Below are 27,920 nucleotides of genomic sequence, written 5' to 3' on the forward strand. Positions count from 1 at the left end.
GCAGCAACAAGGTCCTACTTTTGCACTCTATTTACTTAGCTTAAATAACTTAATTTGCCTTCCTCATTATCTGCTGTACCTAGATATCCTATATATTCACACAGATGATCCCTGGAATGGCAGGTTTAACATATGATGAACGGCTAAGGATCCTGGGATTGTACTCATTAGAGTTTAGAAGGTTGAGGGGAGATCTAATAGAAACTTACAAGATAATGTATGGCTTAGGGAGGACACTGGGATGTTGTTTCCGTTAGGTGGGGAGACAAGGACCCGTGGGCACAGCCTTAGAATTAAAGGGGGTAAATTTAAAATGGAAATTAGGAGACATTTCTTAGGCCAGAGAATGATGGGCTTGTGGAATTCATTGCCGTGGAGCACAGTGGAGGATGGAACGTTAAATGTCTTCAAGGCAAAGATTGATAAATTCTTGATCTCACAAGGAATCAAGGGCTACGGGGAGAGTGCAGGGAAGTGGAGTTGAAATGCCCATCAGCTATGATTAAATGGCAGAGTGGACTCGATGGGCCAAATGGCATTATTTCCACTCCTACCTACGTCTTATAGTCTTATATCGGTTTTAGTTATATCTACATAGCACCCTTAACAATGAAATATCCCCAGGCACTTCACAGGGCCATTTTAAACAAGAAGAAATTTTTAAGCCTCTCAGGACATTATGCAGGTAATCAAAAGCTCAGTCAGAGATAGAGTATGGCAAGATGGCAAGGAGACAAGGCATAACAGCCAACTAGATGCTGAATGAGGCCGTATGAAAAGAAAGAAAAATTTGCAATTATATCAATGTTTTACATGACCGCTGGACACCAAAATATTTTACAGCTAATGTACTTCTGAAGTGTAATCACCAAGTGTGCTAGCCAATTTGCGCACAGCAAACTCTCACAAAAGAGCAAAGTGATAAATACTTTATTCATTCACGAGACAAGGGCATCACTGGCTTGACAGCATTTATTGCCCATCCTAAATTGTCCAGAGGGCAGTTCAGAGTCAAACACATTGGTGTGGATCTGGAGTCACATGTAGGCCAGACCAGGTGAGGATGACAGCTTCCTTACCTAAAGGACATTAGCGAACCAGATGGATTTTTCTGACAAACAACAATGGATTCATGGTCATCATTAGATTCTTAATTCCAGATATTTTATTGAATTCAAATTCCACCATCTGCCATGGCAGGATTCAAACCCAGATCCCCAGAACATTATCTGGGTGTCTGGATTAACAATTCAGCAATAATACCACTAAGCTTTCGGCTTCCCTAACAATGATGAGGTTTTTGAGGTGTTGATGAAGGGAAAAAGAAAATTGACTAAGACATTAGGGATAACTCCCATGCTCTTCCTCAAAATAATATCCTGGGATTTATGGGTCATCTGGAAGGCCAAATCTTCATAAGTGCAGCACCCCCTGAGTATTGCACTGGCTTTGATATTTGCATTCAAGCACTGAGGTTGGAGTGTGAACCTGGAATCATAGCTCAGGCAACAGACTGCTATAAATTGCATCACCACTAATAAAAAAGAAACAAATGAGGAAGAAAAAAGATTGTCATTTACTTGTGTTAACCTTTTGATGGAATGAAAGGTACAATGCACATTGTTAGTACAACATGTTTGTGCAGGTTTCAAGATTTCTCAGACTTTAATTTTGCAAATGAACCATATTTTCAAGTTATATACCTTTTGTCTAAATACAAACTTCTCTTCTCTCTTTAATCTTCCAAAACAGTTTTAGCAATCAGTAAATGAAGAGCTGAAAGAAAGGAACATATTCCAAACAATATAACACAATTGTACTGCATTCCTTAAATACTGCTTTGAATTCTCCAATATTATATGCATTTGTCAGTACTGGAGAACAGTGCACTGTATATTAAAAATCTCCATTATTTAAAGTTAAGCTGGCAATCTTACAAACTTATAGTAATAAATTTTAACCTGTCATTTTCATGCAAAATCAGAATTAAAAATTACTTTTCAATTACTCAATTTCAAATATCTAAAAATATTTTAGTTAAGCTTATTAGTTACCACTATCCCAATAAAACTTCTTTGATCACTTAAGAAAAATGTAGAATTAATAAAAAGACACCAAACACTACTTGAACAATCTTAAAGCAAAATGTCTAAGGCTTTAATTGAGAGTATTTGCCTTCACCACTTTCCAACAGTTGTGGTATATAATTTGCAACAGATTTTGTTATACTCAACTTTTAGCTTGAATGAACTTGGAAAAAATTCAGTAGCATAGATATTATGTCCATACTCCCCTAAATGTTACAAAACATAGGCCTTTGTTCTTTTATTAAATGAGTTGCTAACTTAAATAAGCCATGAAGAAAACTATTAATTCTGCTGTATCCCTGAAAGAAAAAGGTGGTATTATTGTTATAATGTCAGAGAAGACGATTATCTATACATGTAATAGTAGGCACTTGAGAAAATATTGATTCTGAATTATTTTCATCTAAACAGTATGACAGGTTATAGAATTACGGCGCCAGTTATCTCCTTTACAAGGAATGGAATTTACGTATACTTTATACAGCATTGTTATCCTCCTTGAAAGGATACCCTACAATGCATTATTACAGCAAAAGGAAAAACACAAAGGATTTGGTTAAGTGAAAGTTAATACTATCACTTACATCAGAAATGTAAATCAAGTTTCAAATTACTTCCAAGAATAAATCCAGAAGTGAAAATAACCCTATAGACCTGCAAACAAAACTAGTGTTCACAAATAATTTGTTGTCCCAACAAAGCTTGGTTTCAACCAAAAATAACACGGTGTGAAGCTGGATGAGACCCGAAATGTCAAACTTTCCTGCTCCTGTGATGCTGCTTGGCCTGCTGTGTTCACCCAGCTTCTCAACGTGCTATCTCAGATTCTCCCACATCAGCAGCTCCTACTATCTTGGTTTCAACCAAGTTAGTTTCAAGTGATAACTGGCACCTTTGAAGCAAGGACTTGCTAGAAATTTTTTTTCGGGAAGAAACAAAGCACGATGAATAATAGTGTATACAATATTGACATATTTACAGATTTATACAACAGATAAGTTTTGAACCTAATCAAAGTACATGAGCACAGGGAGTCAAAGGCTTCCAACACAGCTTTTGTTTAATTCATTCATGGGATGTTGGTGTTGCATTTATTGCGCAGAGGCAGTTAAGTTTCAACCACGTTGCTATAGATCTGGAATCACATGTAGGTCAAACCAGTAGGGCTGACAGATTTCTTTCCCTAAAACTAGCTATTTAAAAAAACAAAAAATGTGTGGTGGCTATGGGGTTGTCATTAGCTTAGCTTTTATCTTAAAAATAAAAATTTTACCATATGCCATGGTAGGATTTGAAACTTTGTCACCAGAACAACCACCTGGCGTTTTGGATTGCTTGTTCAGTGACATTATCATGAAACCATCACCGCCTCAATGTCAGACCTGCTGAATATTTGCAGTACTTTGTATCTATTTCAGATTTCCCCACATCCACAGTATTTATTGCCAAGGAATGGTTTATACAAATTTAATAAGTCTTTCTTTACTATTTATACTATAGCAAAGTATTTACATCCATTAACCTCAAAGATGTTGTGAAGTGTTAATGTGAATATTTTGCAACGAGCTTCAGGTAATTACATAGCTTGCTGTTATACACCATAGATACAGGCTTAGTCTCCCAGCTGTAGAATGTAAGACTCAACCAATAAAGCTAAAATTACTCTGCCAGCTGAGTAATTCTGCTGTACGCTATGTGCATCTATAGATGCAAAAAAAGGGTAGCGACAATGTAAAATGCTAGGGAGACCACACAACACTCTATTCCCTGATTAATGAAGTTAGCCTTGTTTATAAAGTGGCAAGGACATGTTCTTTGTTCCGTTAGAATTTTGTAACATGGGTTTACTAAAGCTTTGTTATTCTATATTCAGCATGAAGCCCCAGAAATCAGAGTTGGAGACTGCCCACAAAAGAGAGTCTTGTGTCACTAGTTTTCAAACCACAAAAAGAAAATCAAAATCCAAATTGAGTGACAATGCTGATTTTTGCATTGTGCATATTCTACCACCACACATCAACCCAAGAACAGCAACTTTCATAAATTAGATCTTAATGTAGCTTGTAATAAACTGTCACTCAAATATTCAAATTGGCAAACACCATCTTCATTTTAGTCAGATACCATAACAAATGGTTCATTTTACAAGTAGAACCAAACAAATGCACCGTGCTTGATATACATCTGTCAATCACTAAAAGACATTACTAACCATACACACTTAATTTCCACTTCAAAAATCAAGACATTAGTTTTAAAGCAGCAATAGGTTATGGTATTTGGCAGAGTGTGGCTTTAAATTCCGGCCTTGTAAATAAGTATTTTTGTTAAAGTTACAGAAGAAAATCCAGCATGCTGCCATTATTTATCTAATGGTGCCTTTCAGGTAGATCCATGTAGTCAAGGTAAAAGGCATTGTTCACATATGATCAAGGATTTCCTCCTCCCCCAATTACTGCCAGATCAACTAGTCCACTCCCAAAGCTTTCAGCTGCCGTTCAATTTCTTCATCCGAGATTTGAGATTTAGATGTGGATGCTGTGGGTAGACCTTTCGCTGCTGATGGAGCATTAGCCATCTGTGATAAAACAAGTTTTACTCAGTGAAAAATATTTCATTTAAAAACATCTAAAAACAAAGCAATAAAAACAGAAGAGATGCAAATCCACCAGCAGTCAGCCAGAATTTGAGAACAGGAAATATTTTGGGTAGTGAGCCTTCACTAGACCTCCCCCATCTCTCCAAAATCTATGCTCCATCAGCCTGGCAAGGAGGGACTCACATAACGCATTGCCAATACCTGCCACTGGATCAATACCAATAGTGACAAGATGACATGCATAAGTGAGCTCTAAAGCTCTCAAGTGACCGGAAGATTGTCCAACAGTTTCCATCCCTGGACTAAAATCACAGGGAGGCAGGAAGGCAACTGGAACTCTACCCTTCATTATCCCCCTTGCCGAAACTGCTTCTAGGATTTTCCTATGCTAAAATCCACACAGTACAGGAAGATTAAAGTCATCGGATCAGACGGGAAATTTTCCTGGTGTTCCTCTCTAGTTCCTTTAAGGCAAGGCACAGATATTCGCTCTTTTGGCTCTGCTGTATAAGATTATGATAAGTCTAGGCTTAGTGACTGTTAGGGGAAAATATTGCAAATGATTGCTATGGGTATCAATCATTATAGTAAAACTTCCAGTTGTCCAACTATGTACCCTTTTCTGTCAACCTATACACTCAGAATTGATGCTTTAAAAAACCAACATATACTTCGAATTCACATTTTTAAAATGTGATTCAGCAACATCACACTATAAAAATACATAATATCCATATAACAGAAGTTGGAATTTATTTCAACTAAAGGGTAGGTTCAAGACTTGGGTATTCCCTGAATTACTTTTAGTAGACATAAGTAGTACGCTGCTGCATTAACCATGAAAGAATACTTATTTTTGACGAGATAAATTCTAAAAACTTTGACGTGTGGAATGGGGGGAGGCATGCTTGGGATGATTTTAAAAATTTTAGACCACCACTTTCTCTGGGTGAAAAATGTTCTGAATTGTCTTCACCGTTTTGCCTTGTGTCTTTGTTCAAGTTTCAAAACCCCATTCATTAAAGACGAGCTCTGTGTGAAACCGTTTGCAATTCCAATTTCAAAATGCAATTTCTATCTTTTCTATAAATTAGATAGATGCAACGATTTTCAACCACATTTGGGCTTCAACTAATTAGTATCAACTATGCTTCGAACTAGCTCTGGTGCTTCAAATGACAAATCTTAGGTGGGGGAAAAAGTTTTCGTTCATTGATTAGTTCCCATGAGTGAAAAGCATTTAAATTAGTTTACTAATTTTCAAACAATTTTAGCACAATACAAGTAATACAATTTAAGTCTAAAATTTTAAACTTTCAGATGTTTTTTCATCAAAATACTGAAAGTAAGAAAACTTGGTAGACGTTAAACCTCCTGGTCATGGGTTTACTAGGGCATTTTACAGTCAAAAAACTAAATTAAGAATCAGATAATGTTGGCAGCACTATCTCTTCTCAATCAACAAATAATTAAAATCAGATTTCTTTTCTGAGATTATGCAGTTAACATTACAGAAATCTTTGTAAGAGACAAGGTATGTGTTTTTGTTTTAAATCTAGGTGGCCATTTTGTATTCTCCACAAGTCAAGGATGTCACCGGACATCACAGTTAAGAGTCACTGCTGTGAATCTAGAGTCACATGCAGACCGACCGGGTGAGGCCCCACTCTAGAGTGCAATGGATTCATAGTCATCATTAGACAGTTATGACAGACTTTTTAAAAATTCAAATTTCAACATCTGCCATGGCAAGATTCAAACCCAGGTCCACAGAATATTACTTTGATCTCTGTATAATAGTCCAGTGATACTACTGCTTGGCTGCTGCCTCCCTGTTGTACTAGAATTTTAAATTTCCAATATGATTGTATCTTAGCTGGATTTTCAGTTAGAACCAAATACTTGTGGAAAATCAATTTGCTTTGCAGTACCAGAGTTGTTTTTTTCCACCCCACTGAGGAAAAATACAATTATAAATGAAAAACATGGGACATTTTCTGTTAGGATGCAGCTTAAACAAATAACATTTTCTAGTTTTTTTTGTTCAATGACAACATCTGCAGTCTTCAAGCGGATATGAAATCTCTAAAAATGAAATAGGTAAATACCTTTCCAGAAATCTCAATTCCTATTTCATCCAACACCTGGTTCACAATATCTTGGCTTTCCTCTTCATCTCCAGACTCATCAAAAATGTCATCTAATGTATCATTCACTGGAAGAAACCATATACTTAGTGTTCATGTTCCATTTGACAGTACATCACAATTCTAACTACAATATGCAAGAACACAAGTGATAGTAATCCACTGGAGCTTGCAGCCACTCTGTCAAACCATGTTGACTTCCTATGTTAATTCTACACCATTAACTTAAACAAATAAGCACCTGTGGAGGTTATGCTTTCAGATACAGCTATTTCTTTTTGTGCCATAACACTGAGTTCTCAGCATTAATCTGAAGGCAAGAAGGAAACAACATTTTAATACATTATTCTGGCATGGAAAATTCACTAGGTGAAGACTTTATGTACAAAGTACTAGTGTTTTGTTTTATGAGCTAACTACTTTTAATGTAGCAATGCTGAGCTGTCATTTCAATAAGACTGAATTTAACATGTGGATAATTGGTGTTTTATATTTGTTTCTTGATTTTCCATTGTCTGGAGTGAGACACTTTTCTGAACTAACCTGAGCAACATTAGAAGGAAGTATATGATATAAGTCTAATCAGAAGTGCCACAGAACGTAGTTGAAGCCAAAACACTGAACATTTTCAAGAAGTTAGATACAACTCTTAGTGCTAAAGGGTTCAAAGGGTTTTGGGAGAAAATAGGGACAGTGCACTGAGTTGGAAGATCAGCCTTGATCGTATTGATTAGCGGAACAGGGCTAATGAGCCAAATGGCCTACTCTTGCTCTTATTTTCTATGTTCTTACTCAAATCCTGAAAATTAGTAATTGAGTATAAGATGTAAAGCATTCAAAAAGTAAAGTGCAAGTAGAAATGCATACACACAAACTTGTCTTGAACCCTTTGTAATTCTGGACAGCTGTTGAGCATTTAATGTTAATTGACATGTAACCATAATGATCATAGTCTATCTTGTTTAAAAGAAACTTTGAATTTAATTCAATTTAGCCTGCCATGATAATAATCAGCCCTTTTGCTACATCCCCAGCCAAATACAGCATCTCTCTTACAATAACATAATAAAAGTGAAATATTGCAAATGCTGGGAAACAAAATGCGGAAATACCTGGCAGGTCAGACAATATCTGTGATGGAAATATGATGGAAAGTCTCTTACTAGGAACATTAACTCTTTTGCTCCACATATGCAGACTGACCTGCTATGTCTCTGCCGAATTCTGTTTTATTACAGCATCTCCTTTCTACTTGCCACCTCGCAGGTTCAGCCAAGTACTCCAGCACCAATTTCTTCCTAGCCTCCGGCATGCCAGAACACTGGTTTCAATTCCTCTCTCATAATGAGGGCCACATTGACTATTCCAGATTTGACTTTTCAACACCAGAGTACAGCAGCCAGTTCTCTATCTAGCATAGCTGATTTGCAGCTAATTCCCCGGCCAGCTGGACTCCAAGTGTTGCTGGCAACTTTCCCGACAATCTGAACGAACCAATCACGAATCATTCAGCTCTCTTCCCAAATCCAAACTAAATGTCAGGGTCAGCTTCAAACTCTGCTTAAAACTCAATGGGCTTCATCGATTAATCTCAGACTTTGAGAATTGAGTGCAAGTATTTTTCACTGTGCGAGGAACTTACAAAATCTGAGATTATTTAGTGCATTTGAGATTACATTTTGACAATTTATTTAATGATATATTCATACATTTGAAGTGTGTAAACTGCAATTAATGCAAATATTTATTCAATTATTCTTAATTATTCTCAGATCTGCTTCAGCAAAAGTAATTACTGATGCATTATAATTCATGATATTAATTCTGTTCCCAGCTCAGCTACCATTCTGATCCTTTAAGCAATTCTAATCCCTGTTCCAAACAAGCCAGAACCTCATGGGCTGACCACTCGATTCTTTAGGATCCACCTCTAAAGCTTCCAATTCCCAAATACAGACTGCCCAATTCCCGAACTGCCATCTATTGCTTCATCCCAATCCATAATCTCCATTTGAGAGCAAGAAGGTCCTGTAAACCAGAACATTCCATTCCCAGAAAGAGACCTGTCTATTTCTCCAAAGGTTGGAGACTTTGATCTTAAACTCTGCCTCTCAAATAGAGAATTTGGATGGATGAATAAAGAAAGTTAAAGAATTTTAAACCGAAGGGAAACAGTGTGTGTTCAGGATCGGAGGATATCTTGCTGTCCCATCTCTTCGCACCCTGTTTCCAACCTACTGCCAAAAATACATGTTCCTAATGGATGAGTTACCATAAAACGATTGGTGCTACTAAGATATTGAGAACCAGAGGAAGAGCTATTTAGATGCTGACTTTCCAGGTAATAAACTTTCTTACTCCTGGTCAGTGGATTCCCTATTGCCTTTTTTGGCTACACACAATTTAACACTACTAAACATGAAAACTCATCACCACAAAATCTGTTGAAAGCTGAATCCTTTCCTAAATTAAAAATGCAGTTTCAGAGACTAAATATTACCTATTTGTTGAAAAAGGCATCAACAGGATGTAAAAGTCAGGCTAAGTATACAAATGCATCATTTATTTTATTATTTAATTAAAAGCTAATAGGAAGGCAATAGAAAATCCACTGACCAGGGCTAAATAAATTTATTACTTGGAAATTCAGCATCTAAATAGTTCTTCCTCTGATTTTAAGAACATAAGTAAGCACCAAATGCTTTATAATAACTTACCCATTAGCAACATGTATTTTTGGCAGTGGGGTGGAAACAGAATGGGAAGAAAAGGGACAGCAACATATCCTCAGATCCCAAATGTATAATGGTCACCTTTGGTTTAAATTTCTTTATCATAACTTTTTAATAAAAATCTTATAGAAATAAAGAAGTATAGAAATCTTGAATTGGTAGACAATCTCATATCCAAATATCTTTCGAACAAGTGCTTCAGCAAGCACTAGGAATGTCAATTCTTAGTGTAAATCTGCTAATTGCACACTTACTCATTTCTTCTGTCATTTCCATTTTCATGTTTTCTTTCTGGAAATTCTTCATAGTTTGTAAGGTCTTTTGTGGGTCCATTTTCTTGTTCACAGTTTGCATGGTCTAAAATAACGAAGTGTTTTTCAAACAAATCTCGAATTATTTCAGTAGTATGTCAACTAATAAAAAAGGAGAAGGGCTAGCAATTTTAAATAATGTAATCCTTCTGCATCAGCTACAATTATTTTTTTATTCGAGACGACTGTTACATGGACCCAAACCAATGAAAATTTACAACAGAAACCTGAACACTAATATTGTCCAGGTAACAAAAATATAATGGCATACGCAATGGCACATTACTCAGGCATGGTGCAAATCTAATAGTCAATAGGAAAATAAACACTTACATTGACATCCATTTGATATAAAGTAATTTTAACACTCATATGTGTTTACAGCAATCCAAGTTTCCTCAAGGGAAACGCACAAAACCTAAAATTCAAGAATACTTGTCCTAACAAAAGAGCAGGCAGATAGGCAGAAGGGGGCAGGGTTGACTTGTTGGTAAATGAAATTAAATCGATAGCAGGAAATGTTACAGGGTCAGAAGGTATAGAATCTGTGTGGGTAGAGTTGAGGAACCACAAAGAGGCCATGATGGGATTTGAGCACAGGCCTGCTATCCGTGGTCAGGATGTCAGGAAGAAAATAAATCAGGAGACAATGCCTTTCATACATGCCTTTTCTTTTATCATGGAGGACCAGGGAAATCAGTAGCACATCTCAAAAAAAAAGGAATTCATAAAAGGTCAACAAGGCAATCTGTTTGAGGGCATGAGGGAGGCAGAAGACAGCAAACTATACATCACTTACCGGACCTTAGTCATTGGTAAGATTTTAGTCTATTATCAATGATAAGACTGCGGAGTAGTGGGATGTGTGTGACAAAATAGGGCCAAATCACCAACGCTTTGTTAAAGAGAAGTCATAGCTAACAAATTTGTTTGGAATTATTTGAGAAGATAACAAGCTAGTTAGACAAAGGAGAATCAGTTGACATGATGTATGTGGATTTCCAGAAGGCCTCTGACATTGTGCTGCACAGGAGGCTGCTAAATAAGGCAAGGTCCCATGGTGCTAGGGCCAAGGTACTGGCATAAATAAAGGTTTGACTGACTAGCAAAGATGAAGACAGAGTAGGGATAAAGAGGTCTTTTTTAGGATGGCAGCTAGTGACTAATGGAGTTCCTCAGGGGTCAATGTTATGACCACAACAATTCACATTATATACTAATGATCTGGATAAAAAGAATTAAGGGCACTGCTGCTAAGTTTACAGATGACACAAAGAGGGACAGATGGTGTCAAGGAAGCAGGAAGGCTGCAGAAGGATTTGGATACGGTAGACGAGCTGGCAAAGAAATGGCAAGTGGAATGCAATGTGGCAAAATGTGAGGTTATATATTTTGGTAGGATAAACAGATGTGTAGACTATTTTATAAAAGGGGAAAGACTTTGGAAATCTGAAGCACACAGGGACTTGGGAATCTTAGTTCAGGATTATTTTAAGGTTAGCATGCAGATTCAGTGGGTGGTTAGGAGTGCAAATGCAATGTTTGCATTTATTTTAAGAGGACTAGAAAACAAGAACTGAGGTGGTACTTCTGAGGCTTCACAACACTCTGGTCAGACACTATTTGGAATGCAGAGAACAATTCTGGGCCCTGTATCTAAGGGAAGATGTTCTGGCAATGGAGGGGTTCAAAGAAGATTTACAAGAATGATCTTGGGGATGAAGGGTTTGTCACATAAGGGGCAGTCAAGAGCTTTGCGTCTGTACTCATTGGGGTTTAGAAGGATGATGGGGGATTTCATTGAAGCTTAGAGGATTCTGACAGGCCTGGATAGTGTAGATGTGGAGGTGATGTTTCCACTAGCAGGAGAGACTAGGATCCAGAGCACAGCCTCAGAGAGAAAAGGACAACTCTTCAGAACTATAATGAGGAATAATTTCTTCAGCCAGATGTGATTACTCTGTGGAACTCAGTACTGCAGGAGATTGTGGAGCCAAATCATTGAGTACATTTAAGACTGAGATATTTAGGTTATTGATACACAAGGGGATCAAGGGTTATGAGGAGAAGGCAGGAGAATGGAGCTGAGAAACATACCAGTCATGACTGAATGGTGAAGCAGACTCAATGGGCCGAATGGCCTAATTCTGCTCCTAAAATCTTATGGTCTTAAAATCTAGGGGTGCATAAACCTGATGACACATTCTATTTCCCTCTTTCCTATATGCCTGTATAAAACAGAGAACAGTTTATTCATGCTAGCAAACTAAAATTTCATTTTGAAAAAGGCAACAGATTAAAATGAAGCATAATAACATTTCCTATTAGGATGGAAACTGTCTTTCTACATAAGGTTTTACTCATATGACAAAATTCTGTAGGGAAGTCCTAGAGGAAAGAAAAAAGACTCATCTGTACTCCCAGCATAATTCTTAATTATTTGTTGATACTTCCCCAAGGGTATCCTCAGTTCTATATTACCCAACGTTTACACCAAGAGTCCAGTCCTTAAAGAGACAAAATGCATTAAGCCAATTGCTCCATAATTTGACTGCAAATATTTTCCAGTTACTTATTGTTTTGGGGATGATATTCAATAGACATTATAAAAATACGCCCTAAATTTGATTCCCATTTTAATTCCTATAAAGTATCTGAACACATACAAGATGATACAAATGAATTATCACCTTTTTATTTTGTCTGATCTAATTTTCTGCAGTATCAACTCCATTTAATATGTTTACACTTCACACAATTATAATTTTTCACAGGGTCTTCTAACATCTGGTATGATATTGAACACACTGAAGAGACATTGCTAACACTCAGTTATTTCCCTAAGGCAGTGAAAATTCAAGGGAATTTATCCCTTCCATGCATCCAATGGGAAAACAAAACTCACAAGCAAAATATTCAAGGCTGACCTGAAATTATTTTATTGTTACTCTGCAGGGAATCCTATTTCCGCAAGGAAGACACTCAGATGAGATGTGACAGAGCTCATCATAATCAGACCTTGAGAGCCAGCAATTTTGAATTTATAGTAAGTTTAGTGAAACACAGGTATTCTTACCTCATTTTAAATTTCTTCCCTTTAAAACCTAGTGAAAGTTTGAAAACTTCCTGCAACTTTCATAATTTCTTTGAAAGCTGCATCACTTAACTAGACATGCATAATTTAGACTAAATATCTGAAGGTATTCGTTAGAAGTTTAAATTCTGTTTTGATATCAGAGCTAGTTCCCAAAATTACAAAAGGAAAATGGAAAGCCATTTGATCTTTTAATAGTAGTTAATCAAAATTCTCACCAATTTTAAAAGGTTTTATGAAAAGCTTTGAGAAAAAAAATTTACTCCCTAACAGTCTGTTTATATGCAAAGAATATCTAAATACTACTATAAAGTACAATACCTGTATGTGCCGTAATGAAATGTACTTTAAAGTCTGTTTCATCTCCAATCTCCTCCACTTGCTGCCAAGGTTCTGCCCAGCAAGATGCAAAACTGCAGAAGCCCTGTGCCCTTACAACAAACCAGACTACAACATTTCATGGGAGATCAAGAGAATCATGCCTTAAATATCCAACGTTAAGAGACTGACAAATCATGAAGTGAGGGTAAAGAACCCCAAGGGAGGCAGACTGCATAAACAGAACTACTAACAGGACAAAGATGCAAAATTCCATTTGTACTGAAATGCCTCCTTCTCCTACAAGGAGTTAATAGCTTATTTATTAACGCAGAATTAAAATCAGAATTTAATATACTACATTTACTTTAAATCGCACACAAAGGATTCTCTCCAATATTTACGCCCAGATAAACTGTGCTTCTATCAATATTTAAAAATACACAAGTTTTTTTTTAAATGTACCTTTGTTGTGGTGGCCATGGCACCAGCCATCTTCATCTGAGAATTCATTAATTTAGCCTGGGTGGACATAGAAGTGACCTTCGAACTCACAGCATATGTACGGGTCTTCTGTTTCCGCAACTGCACGAGTTGTTTTGCAAGAACCTTGCAAGCATCTTTGTTGCCAGTCTTGGCCATTTTCTTGATTTCCATTTCCTGCATAAGTAAAATAAATACCAAGCATAAAACGAGGGAAGAAAAAATCTAATGCAAGAAAAATAAAATTAAAACTTTAACTCCTAGAAATACAGTTGGTTCATCAAAACCTGTAACACACAAAATGGAGTTGGCACATGCAGATCCTTCACCAAGTCAAAAAATTGAAACGTCAAGTTAAGAAGTACTTAGTTCTGTCCAGTCTCTTTGCTATCACCAAGCTGACATTTGCTCTCACTTAAAAAAAATCCACTGGTGACCTTGCTGTCTTTGCAAACTACCACTACATCTCTAGCTTACTTTTCTCTCCCAAAACTATGACTAAGCTGTCGCCTTCTGAAACCTTTGTCAATAATTCAATGTTTGATCATCTTAAATCAGGGTCCATCTTTCCAGCTTCAGTGGTGAGGGAGTCAGTACATGTGGATGTGATGCCAATAAAGCAACTTCTTTGTCTTAAATAGTATCAGACTTCCCAAGTCCTGTTGGAGCTGCAATCATTCAGGCACGTAGAGCGTACTGCATCACACTCCTGACTTCTGCCTTGCAGATGGCGAAAAACCTTTCGGGAAGATAGGAGGAGAGTTACTCGTAGTAGGATTACTGTGCTTCTGACTTGATCTTGTAGCCATTGTATTTATATAACTAAGAGAGTTCACTTCATAGGGAGTGATAACAGGGTACTTAGTGCTGACAACTCCACTAAATGTTAATGGACAAAGGATAGAATGTATGAGGCGCTTTTAGTCTTTCATATTTAGCAATTCTTGCATAGTATGAGATTTCATTTAACTGTGTTATTGTGACAACTTGCTTTCTACCAGCATAAACATAAAGATTTATCTGGTGTCACGTTACTCTATAATGAGTGCAGTGTTTTCAAAAGTAAAAAGGTTTTCTTCTTGAAAAGAATGAAAGCTAATTTTCAAATCAAGATGAGTAAGGAGGAGACAATGGTCATGCGATGCAACGAGTAGCTGTCCTGTGATCACTGGCCAAAAGGCAGATTAACTGACACAATGCAAATTACCTGCCGCTAGAAACAGGTTAAATTAACAACAGTTCGGGGGCAAAGGGTGGTGCTTATCAGGCAGTCTTTGGATGCAGCAGTTCTCATTGGGCAGGCCTTATACAGCAGTCTTCTCCAAATCAAAGATGGACCAAAACATGTGACAATAAAAGGATATTGTATTGTAAAACAAAAAAGACGACGGAGGAAACAGATCCCCAACACTTTGGCTACAAATCTGGATACTGCTTTCAAACTTTAACAAGACCATCACATTCCATTCAATTTGTCATCCGATTTCAGTGGATCATCCCTACTTGTCAAGGTTATGTATATCTTCTAGACTTCTGCTTGTTAAAGTTAAATTATCAAAAAAATTGTTTACGAAGCGTCAACTTTCTAAATGAGATTATGAATGGTCCTTAATGAATACTTTTCTTCAGTATTCACAACTGAGGGGAACCTCGTTGTAGATTAGGTCATTGTGAAACAGGCTGGTCGGCTACAGAAGGTTGATTAGATTCGATTAGGTTCCCTACAGTGTGGAAACAGACCCTTCACCCAACAAGTCCACAACCCCCTCTTGAAGCATCCCACCCAGACCCATCCCCCTATAGCCCACATACCCCTGAACACTATGGGCAATTTAGCATGGCTGATAAATGCAGCCTGCACATCTTTGGACTGTGGGAGGAAACCAGAGCACCTGAAGGAAACCAACGCAGACACGGGGAGAACGTGCAAACTCCACACAGACAGTTAGCCGAGGGTAGGTCATGCCTCACAAACCTTATTGAATTCTTTGAAGAGGTGACCAAACACATGGATGAAGGTAGAACAGTGGATGTGGTATACGTGGATTTAAGTAAGGCATTTGATAACGTTCCCCATGGTAGGTTCATGCAGAAGGCAAGGAGGCACAAGATAGGGGGACAGAGAGATAAGAACGTGTAGAGTAGGATGAACACAGCAGGCCAAGCAGCATCCTAGCAGCACAAAGGCTGACGTTTCGAGCCTAGACCCTTTCTAGGCCCGAAACGTCAGCTTTTGTGCTACTAGGATGCCGTTTGGCCTGCCTTGTTCATCCAGCTCTACACTTTGTTATCACAGGATAGGGGGAAATGTGGCAGATTGGATTGAGAATTGGCTGACCCTTAGAAGACAAAGGGTGGTAGTGGATGGGAAATATTCAACATGGTGCTCAGATAAGAGTGGTGTACAACATGGATCTGTTCTGGGTCCTCTTCCATTTGTGATTTTTGTAAATGATTTGGATGAAGGAGTGGAAGGGTGGATTAGCAAGTTCGCGGACGATACGAAGGCAGGTCACATTGTGGACAGTGCGGAGGGCTGTTCTAAGTTACAAAGGGACATTGATAGAATGCAGAGCTGGGCTGAGAAGTGGAAGATGGAGTTTAACCCTGAAAAGTGTGAGGTGATTCATTTTGGAAGGACAAACTTGAAAGCAGAATACAGGAAAGAATACAGAGCAACAGAAAGATTCTTGGCAGTGTGGAAGAGAGGGATCTTGGGGTTCATGTTCACAGTTCCCAGAAAGCTGCCACCCAGGTGGACAGAGTTGTTAAGGTGGCATATGGTGTGTTAGCTTTCATTAATAGAAGGATTGAGTTCAAGAGCTGTGAAGTTATGCTTCAGCTATACAAAAACCTGGTTCGGCCACATCTGGAGTACTGTGTCCAGTTCTGGTCGCCTCATTACAGGAAAGATGCAGAAGTGTTGGAAAAGGTGCAGAGGAGATTTACAAGGATGTTGCCTGGAATGGAGGGAAGGTCTTATGAAGAAAAGTGGAGACAGCTGGGGCTTTTCTCTTCAGAATGACAAAGGATGACAGGTGACTTGATAGAGATGTACAAGATGATCAGAAGTATAGATAGACAGTCAGAGTCTTTTTCCTAGGGTGCAAGTAGCTTTTGAGGGGACATAGTTTTAAAGTGAAAAGAGGTAGATATCGGGGAGACGTCAGAGGTAGGTTCTTTACTCAGAGCGTGGTAGGGGCATGGAATGCATTGCTGGAGAGGGGAGGGGAGTTGGCCTCATTCGGGACATTTAAGTGGCTATTAGACATATGGATGATAGAATAAGGTAGCGGGGGAGGTTAGATAGACCTTAGGTTTCGGGTAAAAATTCGGCACAACACCATGGGCCACAGGGCATGTACTGTTCTATGGATCTCCAAATGATTGCTTTGAAACCTTTTAAAGTAATTGTTACAACTGAATGACTTTCCATTTCAGAGTGTAGTTAAGAGTTACCACAATATCTGGAAGGGAGGGGTGCGAACATGTTGGAGGACCTGTTCGTGGATCTGCTCCTGGGCCTTACCAAGTTACCTATAAACAGGTCCAGGTGGTAGACTGCGGTCATAGTTACCGACAGTACACTAATCTTCTGAGGTTACAATTCTGCGCTGGTGTCCTTGGAGGGGGAGCAGGCATTGTCCACTAATACTCTTGATGTTTTTAGAGAATGATGGGCATTAGACAGGTGGAGTGCTTTACCACCATTCCAACACTATTTTGAGTTAGCTCCCTCCCCCGCACCTTTCATGGTCTGTATTACTCCTAAGAGGATTTTCATGTAAACTAATCAATCGGAAAACACAGGTGATTTACTGGTGATGTGAAGAAAGTGTTCAGGTGTAACAGCGCTTCTGAATACAAGAATGGTTAGCCACAATGCTGTGGGTTTGGAGTCATATGTCATCCAGACCATAGAAGGCTGGCAGATTTCCTTACCTAATAAATACAAAATTAGGAATAGGTATATTTTTAATTGAAAATTGACAACAGATTTATAGTCATTGTTAGGCTTCTTTTTCCAGCTTTTTCTTTAAAATTGAATTAACCCGGGTGTCTAGAATATTACCTTATTCCCTAGATTACTAGTTCTAGACATCACCACACCATCTCTTGCTCACAAATGTCTCATTCCAAAGATACCAAATATGACAGTGGAATGATCCTGTGCTGCACTGAATAAAGCACCTACATCTTGGAGCGAAACAAATTGTTGCTTCAAGTGGACTCAGAGCACCATACTGGTAGCCTGATTTACTCTTATCAAGCTCCTGGTCACTGGGGTCAGTTCCACTTTCAGCTTTCATGGTTCCCTTTCCACTTGCCTATCCCTCGTCCAGTCAGCTAGTCATATACACACACAGTCTTGTCTTTAACTTGCAGCTTCAATGAACTTATGATCACTTTCATCACTTCAATCTGAGCAATTTCAAAATAATTTTATTTGTTTTGTTATGTGTACATGTTCTTTATTCTCTGTTTTATTCCATTGCTTTTTTAAAAAAATAAATTGAAAGACAATATCCATTAAAGTATGTTTAAAGAAAATTATCTAAAACATTATTGCCATTAGGTCTGCCTAAATGCTGAGTGTCTCCCACAAATTCCAATTATTTCAGATTTCCTAAATGTGTAGCACAGCACAACACTAGTTTTGTGTTTACTAAACACTGCCATTCAAAATATCCGATAATAGGAAGCAGCCATGACTACCCTTCAGCTTAGAATTTCATCAAGGTGATTTCTGACCTACTTACCAGCTGTTTTTCTTGTTTCTCTAAGCCCGCTCTATCTCTGGCTATAGAACGTTGAGTGCCCCTCAACTCTCTGTTCTGTTCTTTTATTATATCTGGAAAGAAATTAAGAGTATTTGGAACAAAGTATCAGAATAATGCAAACTATGAAAAAAAAACTGGGTTGCATTTAGTCAGTCATCTGCCATTACTAGATATCATTGGTTGTGATCATGCAATCTACAGTACACTACATAATTTAAAACAGATTGAAACCTAGATGAATATAACTTGGCTGAAATAACGCCTTTGTTTTTAAAAAAAAATTACAGTACTAAATAATGAATAACCAGTGATGTTCAGCTTAAAATTGGTTCCAGGAAGAAACAACTAGTGATGGCTAGATTTGAGACTCTGTGGTTCAGTCATCAAAAGTACAGTAAGACAAGTGAACAGCATACCATGACATTAGAGATGGACTATCTAGACTGACTACTAAGAGGGCTGAGCTTCTTCACATTTAACTCCAAATAATCCTATAAACCAGTATCTTATAAAACACTGAATTAGTAGATAATTAATGGGAAACCTAAAAGTGAATGATGTTGGCAACTGCACCATTCTTCATAGTTAAACTACAGCATTTAATCTGCATATGTATGGAGTCATTAATAGAATATTCCAAAATTTATTAGGTTCTGGAAAGGTTGCAGATTGCAAAGTAGCAAATACTCTCTTCTAATATACTCCATTAAGGAAGAGGGCTAGAAACAGAAAACTACAGGCTTGTTAGTTTGGCTTCTGTTGTGGGGAAGGTGTTAAAATTGATCATTGAGGAGAATATAGCAGAGCACTTCAAAAAATTCACGGCAATTGGGAAGAGTTGGCATGGTTGTGTGAAAGTAACTTCTTAGGAGAAAGATGCACTGTTAAAGGAGAGTCTGTAGTTGTATTGTACTTTGATTTGAAGAAGTATTTAAGTGCTACAATAAAAAGCTACTGTGCAAAGTAGGATCACATAGCATAGGGGGTGACGTACACAAGATAGAAGATTAGCTAACAGTTTGAAAACACAGTATGTATAAGTGGATCTTTCTTCCAACTAGCAGGACATGAAGAGTAGAGTACTGCCAGGGTCTGTGCTGGGACATCAGGTTTTTTAAATTGTATATCAATTACTTAGAGATCAGGAGTGAAAACACAGTAGCCAAATTTGTTGGTGACACAACGATAGGTACATAAGCATGCTGTGAAGAGAACACAAGGAAACAATTAGTGATAAATTCAGTGAGTGGACAAAGATCTGGCAGATGGAATGTATTGTGGGAAAATGAGAAGTTGCTCACCTTGATAGGAAGAATGGACAAATGAAGTGTAGACTGGTATTCTGCAAAACGGTGACCCATATTCTGCCCACAAAAATGATCTTGAGCTTCCAGTTACCTGCCACTTAAACACACCATCCTGTTCCTTGGCCAACATCTCTGTCTCAGACTTGCTGCAATGTTCTAGCAAAACTAGAACAACAACACCACACTTTCCAGTTGGGGACCTTGCAGCCTCCTAACTCAATATCGAGTTCAATAATTCTAGGGCCTGAACTCTGACGTCCTAGTCTACAACCAAACATACAAGGCCTTGTTATCACAGTCTGCCATTACACACTTCTTATTGTTAGCCACTAACAGAGTTCATTTACAGTTATTCAGAATCCTAGCCAGATCATTATCCACTCCCTTGTCTGTCCTACTGTTCTTCTCTCGCCTTGGGTTCTATCCCCACCTATCATTTACTCCTTAACCTCTCCCCCCAACCTGTATTCTGCATATAAACTGACACTTTACTAGCTACCAACAGTTGTGAGGAAGGATTAATGAACCCAAAATGTTAACTCTAATTTTTCTTTATGGACACTGCCAGACTTGATCAGTTTTCCCAAAAACTTCTGTTTTTGTTTGTGGAGAACGAAGAAAGTTTTAGTTAAATGAAGAACGACTGTAGAATTCCAAAGAGTGGAAAAATCCAGGTTTTTTTAGTGCACATCTCAAAATTTAGTATGCAAGCAATGAAGACAACTACAAAGATACTTTTATGTTCAGTTCCTTTCACAACGAAGGAGTGTGAGGATGCTATGGTTCAGTTTTACAGGGCATTGGTAAGACAACTTTGAATACTGTGGGCAGTTTTGCTCTCTTTATTTAACGGAAGGATAATAAGTTTTAAAATGGTTCTGAGGAGGGTTTATTAGATCAAGTTTAGCAGCCTTGATAAGGGATCTTAAGGTAAAGGAACCCTTAGGAGGCAGTGATCATAAGATGACAGAACTTACTCTGCAATTTGAGAGGGAGAAGACAGAATCAAAGGTAACAGTATTGCAGCTGAATACAGGTAGCTACTGGGGTATGAGGGCGGAGCTGGGCAGAACTGGCTGGAAGAGGAGCCTAGCAGGAAACACAGTGGAACAGCAATGGCAGGAGTTTCTGGGAGTAATTCAGGAGACACAGGAAAAATTTATCCCTAGAAAAAAGTAGCATGGTACAGGGAGAAGGAAGTCAAGGATCGCATAAAAGTAAAAGAGAAAGCATATAATGTGGCAAAGGGCAGTGGGAAACCAGAGGACTGGGAAGCTTACAAAGACAATGACAAACAGAGGGCAACAAAAAAGAAGAAATAATGAGGGAGAAGATTAAATATGAGAGTAAGCTAGCCAGTAATATAAATGAAGACTGTAAGAGTTTCTTTAGATAGATAAAGGGCAAAAGAGAGGCAAAAGTGGACATTCGACTATTGGAAAATGACAGTAGAGAGATAGTAGTGGGGAAAAAGGAAATGGCTAAGAAACTGAATAATTACTTCGTATCAGTCTTCATGGTGGAAGACACGAATAACCTCCCAAAAATGTGTCGGGGGGAGAGCTGACTAGGGTGGCCATCACCAAGGAAAAGGTGCTAGTAAAATTGATTGGCCTGCAGGTGGATAAATAACCTGAACCAGATGGACTACACGCCAGAGTCCAAAGGAGAAGGTGAAGAGGAAGAGATGGTGGAAGCGTTAGTGGTGATCTTTCAGGAATCGTGAGAATCAGGGAGGGTCCCATGGACGGGAAAATCACGACTGTGACACCCCTGTTCAAAAAGGGCATAAGGCAAAAGATGGAAAATTACAAGCCGTTTAGCCTAACCTCGGTTGTGGATAAGATTTTGGAGTCCATTGTAAAGGATGAGATTGCTGAATATTTTGAAGTGTATGGTAAAGCAGGGCAAAGTCAGCATGGTTTCATCAAGGGAACGTCATGCTGACAAATCTGCTAGAATTCTTTGAGGAGGTAATGAGCAGGGCAGAACACGGACAGCCAACGGATGTTATCTACCTGGACTTCAAGGCAGCCTTTTGACAAGGCCCATAGTGTTAGAGGCAAGGTGCTAACATGGATAGAAGATTGGCTGCCTGGCAGAAAGCAGATAGTGGGGATAAAAGGTCCTTCTCAGGATGGCAGCTGCACAACTGCATCAGAAAATTTTCTTGTATGCACTTAAATTCCTATCCTTCCAAACCCTTAACAATATGGCAGTCCCAGTCTAAGTTCGGAAAGTTAAAACCCCTACCATTACCACCCTATTATTCTTACAAATAACTGAGATCACTTTACAAATTTGCTTCCCTGATTATTTGGAGGTCTATAGTATAATCCCAATAGGCAATCAACCCCTTTTGATTTCTCAGTTCCACTCAAACAACATCCCTGGACATACTCCCTAGAATACCCTAAGTCCAGCCATAAGTTTTATCCCCAATCAAAAATGCCACTGCCTCTCCTTTCTTGCCCCCCTTTCTAAACTTCCTGTAGCATCTATACCCTGGAATATTGAGCTGCCAGTCCTGTCCATCCCTGAGCCATGTTTCTATAATCACAATACCTTAGTCCCATGTTCTCTGAGTTCATCTGCCTTACCTGTTAGGCCTTTTGTACTCTTGCAATTTAATTTATCAGTTCCAGCTCATTATCTGCTTTGCTCCTGCCTGCCGTGCTCGTTTTCCCAACTGCATCGATCTCTGGATGTGAGTTTGCTCGCTGAGCTGGAAGGTTCATTTTCAGACATTTCGTCACCATTCTAGGTAACATCATCAGTGAGCCTCCGGTGAAGCGCTTGGTGTTATGTCCCGCTTTCTAGTTATCTGTTTAGGTTTACAACACATCCATTCTAGGACAAGCCAAACAGAGACACGCACAAGAATTCTTAGAAGCATGGCATTCCAACCAGAACTCCATCAACAAACATATTGATTTGGAGCCCATCTACCACCCTCTGAGAAAAAGGACAGGAAATGACATCACCAACCCAAGGAAACCTAAACAGATAAATAGAAAGCGGGACATAACACCAGCGCTTCACCGGAGGCTCACTGATGATGTTACCTAGAATGGTGACGAAACGTCGGAAAACGAACCTTCCAGCTCAGTGAGCAAATTCACATCCAGAATCTCAACCTGAGCTACAAATCTTCTCAAAACTCGCTTGCATCGATCTCATACCGATTTCTTTTCTCACCATCTACTGGAAATTCCTCATTGCCTACAACTGCCACTCCAACTGATCCATGCAATCCGATAGGATTCACAACCAAACACACATCCTCCAAACATAATCATCAGGAACACTGAAATCCTCCATAACTCCCACATCCAACAGGAAAAGCACATCTCTCTATTCAAGGCCATCTTTGCACCTCAATCTACAGATCCAGAAAATAGCACAGTCTTACTGCTCTAAAATGACTGCTCCAGGTTAACTATAGTTTATATTTTTAAAGTTTAATCAAGAGACAGATCTCAAGAAAATAATTTTAAAAGCCCACACAGCTCACTATTGTGAATTTACAAAAAAAATTACACTTTTAAAAAAAGCCACTGAGCTGTTCCCTTGCTGTGAGCTTCCCACACAGGTTTCTCCAAGGTTACCTGTGAATTTCACTTATTCCCCTAGAATGAACTCCGATATCCAGAGATACTTTAAATTAAACAACAGAGGCAGTTAGTTGTGAAAGTTCATGTGGAAGGGACACTGGGCCTGAAACGTTAACTCTGATTTTTTTCATCACAAGTGCTGTCAGACCTGCTGAGCTTTTCCAGCAACTTCAGCTCTTGATCCACTCTTAAAACGCTATAATTCCTGACTCTGTCTCTTGGGTTCTAGACTCAAAAGGCAGCGGCAATATCCTATTTACGTTTACCCCGTTTTACCCCATAAGAATTTTGTAAGTTCAAATGAAGTCACCTCTAAATTTCAGCATCTGCAGTTCTTTCAGTTTTTATTTTGTGAAAGTTCATTACTGATCAGACAGCTGTGCAGGCTCACTGATCTTCCCCTCTTCCACCTCCCAGGTAGTCTCTCTCTCTCTCTCTCTCTCTCTCTCTGGAGACTGCATTAATCCCCAAAAATCCAGTCATGTCATACAGTCTCAGGTGGGGAAACAGGAAGAATAGCACTGGATCTTTGAATAGTCTTAATAACAATATCTAATCAGCCGGTGTAACTTGCACAGAATTGTTTTCATGCAATGAACTATATCTTGATGAGGTTTACTACTTTTCTTCTAACACTATAAACCTAATAGTATTTACACACAGTCAAGCAAAGAGGAATGGCTGCATCAATCTTTCCACAAATCGCATGTGCAGCTTCAGATGTGAAATGGAAATCTGTGTCAATCACCACTTACAATAGTCTCAATTTAGAGACATGGTTCAGTGTATCAGCATGCCAGTGAGTCACCCATGAGGAGTCATTCTTGTCAAATCTATAATGGCACTGTACCACAGAGTGAAAACAGAAACATTTGGAATCAAAATTATAATCTACTGTCTTAGACAAAGCAGGTCAGTTTTCAAAACTTATGTTATTCCATGACCTAAATCAATTTCCTGTAGATTTCTAATTAAACCAGACAGGATAAAAATATTTCCAAATTTTTTCAGGTGATTCTCTTGATAAATTGGATCCACTGATGATGCCATTCAAACAAATCTAAAACAATTATCTCCTTTTCCTTGGATTCTGCATCCTCAGAAGTTATAACAAAAGCATAGGTTTAAAAGAAAAATACAGCACAGTCAGGTAGCACAGGGGAAAGTTTGGTTAAAAAACATGGGCTTTGAGAAGGCTTTTAAAGGAGAAATGTAGACAGATTGAGGAATTGTAATCCAGGGAGTGGGACAAGGCATTGAAAAGCTCTTTTAACAAGAGCGAAGGAATTTAATTCAAACAAAAAAGTTAAAGTTACATAACCAGAATCATATACAAGACTGGGAAAGGTTTCAGTGATAGCACTAATTAATAAAAGCTTCCTGCAAGGGACATTTTGGAAGACAATTTAATTATATTCCTTTCTAACAATGTAACATACCTTCTGAAACTAAGGTCATAAAGCTAAACAAAAGGAAGTTATGAAGCTGTGAGGGATATGGCAGATTGGGAAAACACAGATTTGACAGGAGACAGATGGTGCCTGGTTTTGAAGGTACTGCACAGTCTACAATATTATCCAGTTCTCCAAGACAAATTTTTTAAGAAGTAAATCAACAATGGGTAACAAATGTTAATGACTGCATTAGTACAAATTACATAAATGGTTTGAATACGAGGACCAAATGGAATATTCCAAAATGTATTAATGACACAAAACTAGATAAGAATGTAAATTTTAGGAAGATGCAATGGGGCTTGGGCAGGTTAAGTGAATTCACAAAAACATGACAGATAGAAACAATGTGATGTAATCCATCTTTGCAAGAAAAAGTATTTCTTAAATAGCAAAGTTTTGCAGACTGAGACTAGTTTGTCTTTGTTTACGAGTCACTAAAAACTAACATGCAGATACAACAATCAATTAAGGTTGCAAATAGAATATTGGATTCCATCATCGGGAGATTTAAGGGCAGAGGTAAAAATGTCTTGTTGCAATTTTATGGAGCCTTGGTGAGACCATACTCTAGGTTGTGTACAGTGTTTTGGTCTCCTTATCCATGAAAGGATACATTTGTCATGAGGGAGTACAATACATCAGACAAATCACTACAGGATGTTGGGACTGTCTTATGAAGATAGGTAGAGTACACTGGGCTTGTATTGTCTGGAGTTTCAAAAATTTGGAGGTGACTTCATTGAAACTTACAAAATTCTTATGGGGTAAAACAGGGTAAATGTAAATAGGATATTACTTTTGAGTCTAGAACCCAAGTGACAGAGTGTCAGAATCAAGAATAATAGCATTTAAGAGTGGTATGAGGAGGAATCATTCCACTCCTCTTTGGAATTTTCCACCAGAAAAAGCTATGAAAGCTCAACCATTGAGCCTGGTCAAGTCAGAAACTCAGATTTCTAAATACCTAAAGACAAATGATTTGGAATTTGGGGATAGTGAGAGAAACTAATGGTGCAGACATGGCAGGCCTACTCCTGCTCCTATGCAGTTACGCTTCAAGTTGGGTAAGGTAGGGTGAGAAGTTTGAGGCTATTAATGGGGTGGGGTGGAGGGGGGTTGCGAGCAGGTAGCAATGTGGATCAGTGAAGATCTGGTGATGGATGAACAGAATTTAATACAGGGCAGAACACCAAGGGTTTTGTTCTTTGACAGTTTGAGAGCCTGAAAGACAGGTACTAGTGCAAAGAAAAGACAAGACTTACAGTAACAGAAGGTGAGAGGAATTCTTTAACATTAAATACTTCCAGAACAGGCATATTCTTCTATACGTATAGAAATGGCCAGCAATACATATTTGCATCTCAAGGTCTCCAAATTTAACTAGTTCACAAAATTAAAAATAACTATAAAGTAGCAATAACAAGGTCCCAGACCTTAAGATTCCTTAAGTACAATTAGGGCAACAAATACATCCACTGCTGACCAAAACTACTGGGAATTGGCATTTAAAAATTGTAATCAAAAGTTTCTTTTAAATTGTCAGGAGCAGTTACACAGCCCCCCCTAACCTCAGGCCAGGAGTCCCAGCCCATATTCCCCCATTCCCACCCCCCACCCAGCCCAGCCCGTCCCCGTCCCTGTCCCTACTTCTACTTCTACTTCTCCTTCTATCCCCTACCCCTACCCCTACCCCTAGACCCGCCCCCCCGGCCCAGGTAGCCCTAGCCCTATTCTTATCCCTAGGCCCTGCCCTGTGCCATAGACTTGCTGCCGCTCACCTTCCGCCGTCTTCTTCTTTCCGAACAGAGACATTTTCCTCTCCCACCGCCGCTATCACCTTGGAAACAGCGACCCGACCGTCACGCAGTCCGTCCCAGGGAGAGAGAAAGGAAGAAATGTTGATTCTGCCTATCGTCTATTTGTGTAAACCTGCTCCGCTTCCTGTTTCCCCTCCACTATACTTCTGTATCCTCCTTCACCTTTGCTTCTTGATCTCCGAACTGCCCTTTCCACCGCCTTTACCGCGCCCCCTAGTGCTGCGGCGGACTATGGGGTATTCCGCGCCCCCTGGTGTTGTGGAGGTCTGGAGGCGGGAGGCGGGTGTACTGCGCCCCCTGGTGCTGAGGAGGTCTTGGGGTTTCCGCACCCCGGTGCTGTGGGAGGACTTGTGTTTGCTGCGTCCCCTGGTGCTGCGGAGGACTAAAAACGGGAGCAATTACAGATGTTGGAATCTGTACTGAAAACAGTAAGTGTTGGAAATCACAGGGAGTCAGATAGCATCCATGGAGAGGGAGCAAGCTGACGTCTCTAATCTAGATGACTCTTTATCAGAGTGTGAAGGGGACAGCAATTTGTGCTGTAGTTTGGAGTGGGGGCTGTGGGTATAGAGTGCTGGTGGAGAAAGGCTGGTGATAGTTCAGACCAAGTGATTGTAATGTGAGAATGGCAGGACAATGGTGTACCTAACTGTCAGACTGGAAAGAACAGATAGAGACACTGGGGTGGGAGGAGGGGAGAGATGGTGAGATGGCAGAATGTAACAAGCTAAAAGAAAGGAAAGAAATGATTCACGATTTGAAGGTGTTAAGTCCAGAAAGCTGTAAAATGCCTAGGCTGGAGATTTTTTTTTAATTGATTTCATTGAATCCCCAGTGTGGAAACAGGTCTTTCAGCTGAACAAGCCCACACCAACTTCAGAGCATCCCACTCAGACCCATTCCCCTATAAACCCACCTAATCTACATATCCCTGAACACTGCGGGCAATTTACCACGGCCAATCCACCTAGCCTGCACATCTTTGGGCTGTGGGAGGAAACTGGAGCACGTGTTCCTTTTCATAAAGGGCAGATGGGTTTTTACATAAGATGTTGTTCCTCCAGTTTGCGCTGTGATTCACTGGAGCACTGCAGCATGCCAAGGACAGGCATGTAGGCAAGCATAGGTGATTGGTCAGATGTAGTTGAGGGCCCTGTCAACCACAGTGGATGG

The 27,920-nt window shown here is 39.1% G+C and overlaps 1 protein-coding gene across 1 annotated transcript; it reads right to left on the minus strand.

Moving 5' to 3' along the window:
• Nucleotides 1-1,636: 1,636 nt before the first annotated feature.
• On the minus strand, nt 1,637-26,953 carry chmp2ba (charged multivesicular body protein 2Ba). Its single transcript, XM_048540987.2, has 6 exons — nt 26,709-26,953; nt 18,532-18,623; nt 13,754-13,948; nt 9,820-9,922; nt 6,795-6,901; nt 1,637-4,665 (listed from the first exon to the last, which is right to left on the minus strand). The coding sequence occupies exons 1-6, from the start codon at nt 26,740-26,742 to the stop codon at nt 4,555-4,557; spliced, it is 642 nt and encodes a 213-aa protein (XP_048396944.1). The 5' UTR covers nt 26,743-26,953; the 3' UTR covers nt 1,637-4,554.
• Nucleotides 26,954-27,920: the final 967 nt, after the last annotated feature.

Source organism: Stegostoma tigrinum, chromosome 12, assembly GCF_030684315.1.
Source record: "Stegostoma tigrinum isolate sSteTig4 chromosome 12, sSteTig4.hap1, whole genome shotgun sequence".
NCBI lineage: Eukaryota > Metazoa > Chordata > Chondrichthyes > Orectolobiformes > Stegostomatidae > Stegostoma > Stegostoma tigrinum.

Bases quoted from the DNA above. Each gene is read 5' to 3' on its own strand.
- chmp2ba (XM_048540987.2), bottom strand. From the start codon at position 26,742: ATGTCTCTGTTCGGAAAGAAGAAGACGGCGGAAG. The intron at 13,949-18,531 runs GTAAGTAGGTCA...TTACTTATGCAG, and splicing joins AGAAACAAGAAAAACAGCTG to GAAATGGAAATCAAGAAAAT. The intron at 6,902-9,819 runs GTAAGTGTGCAA...GGTTTCTTCCAG, and splicing joins GGAAATGACAGAAGAAATGA to TGAATGATACATTAGATGAC.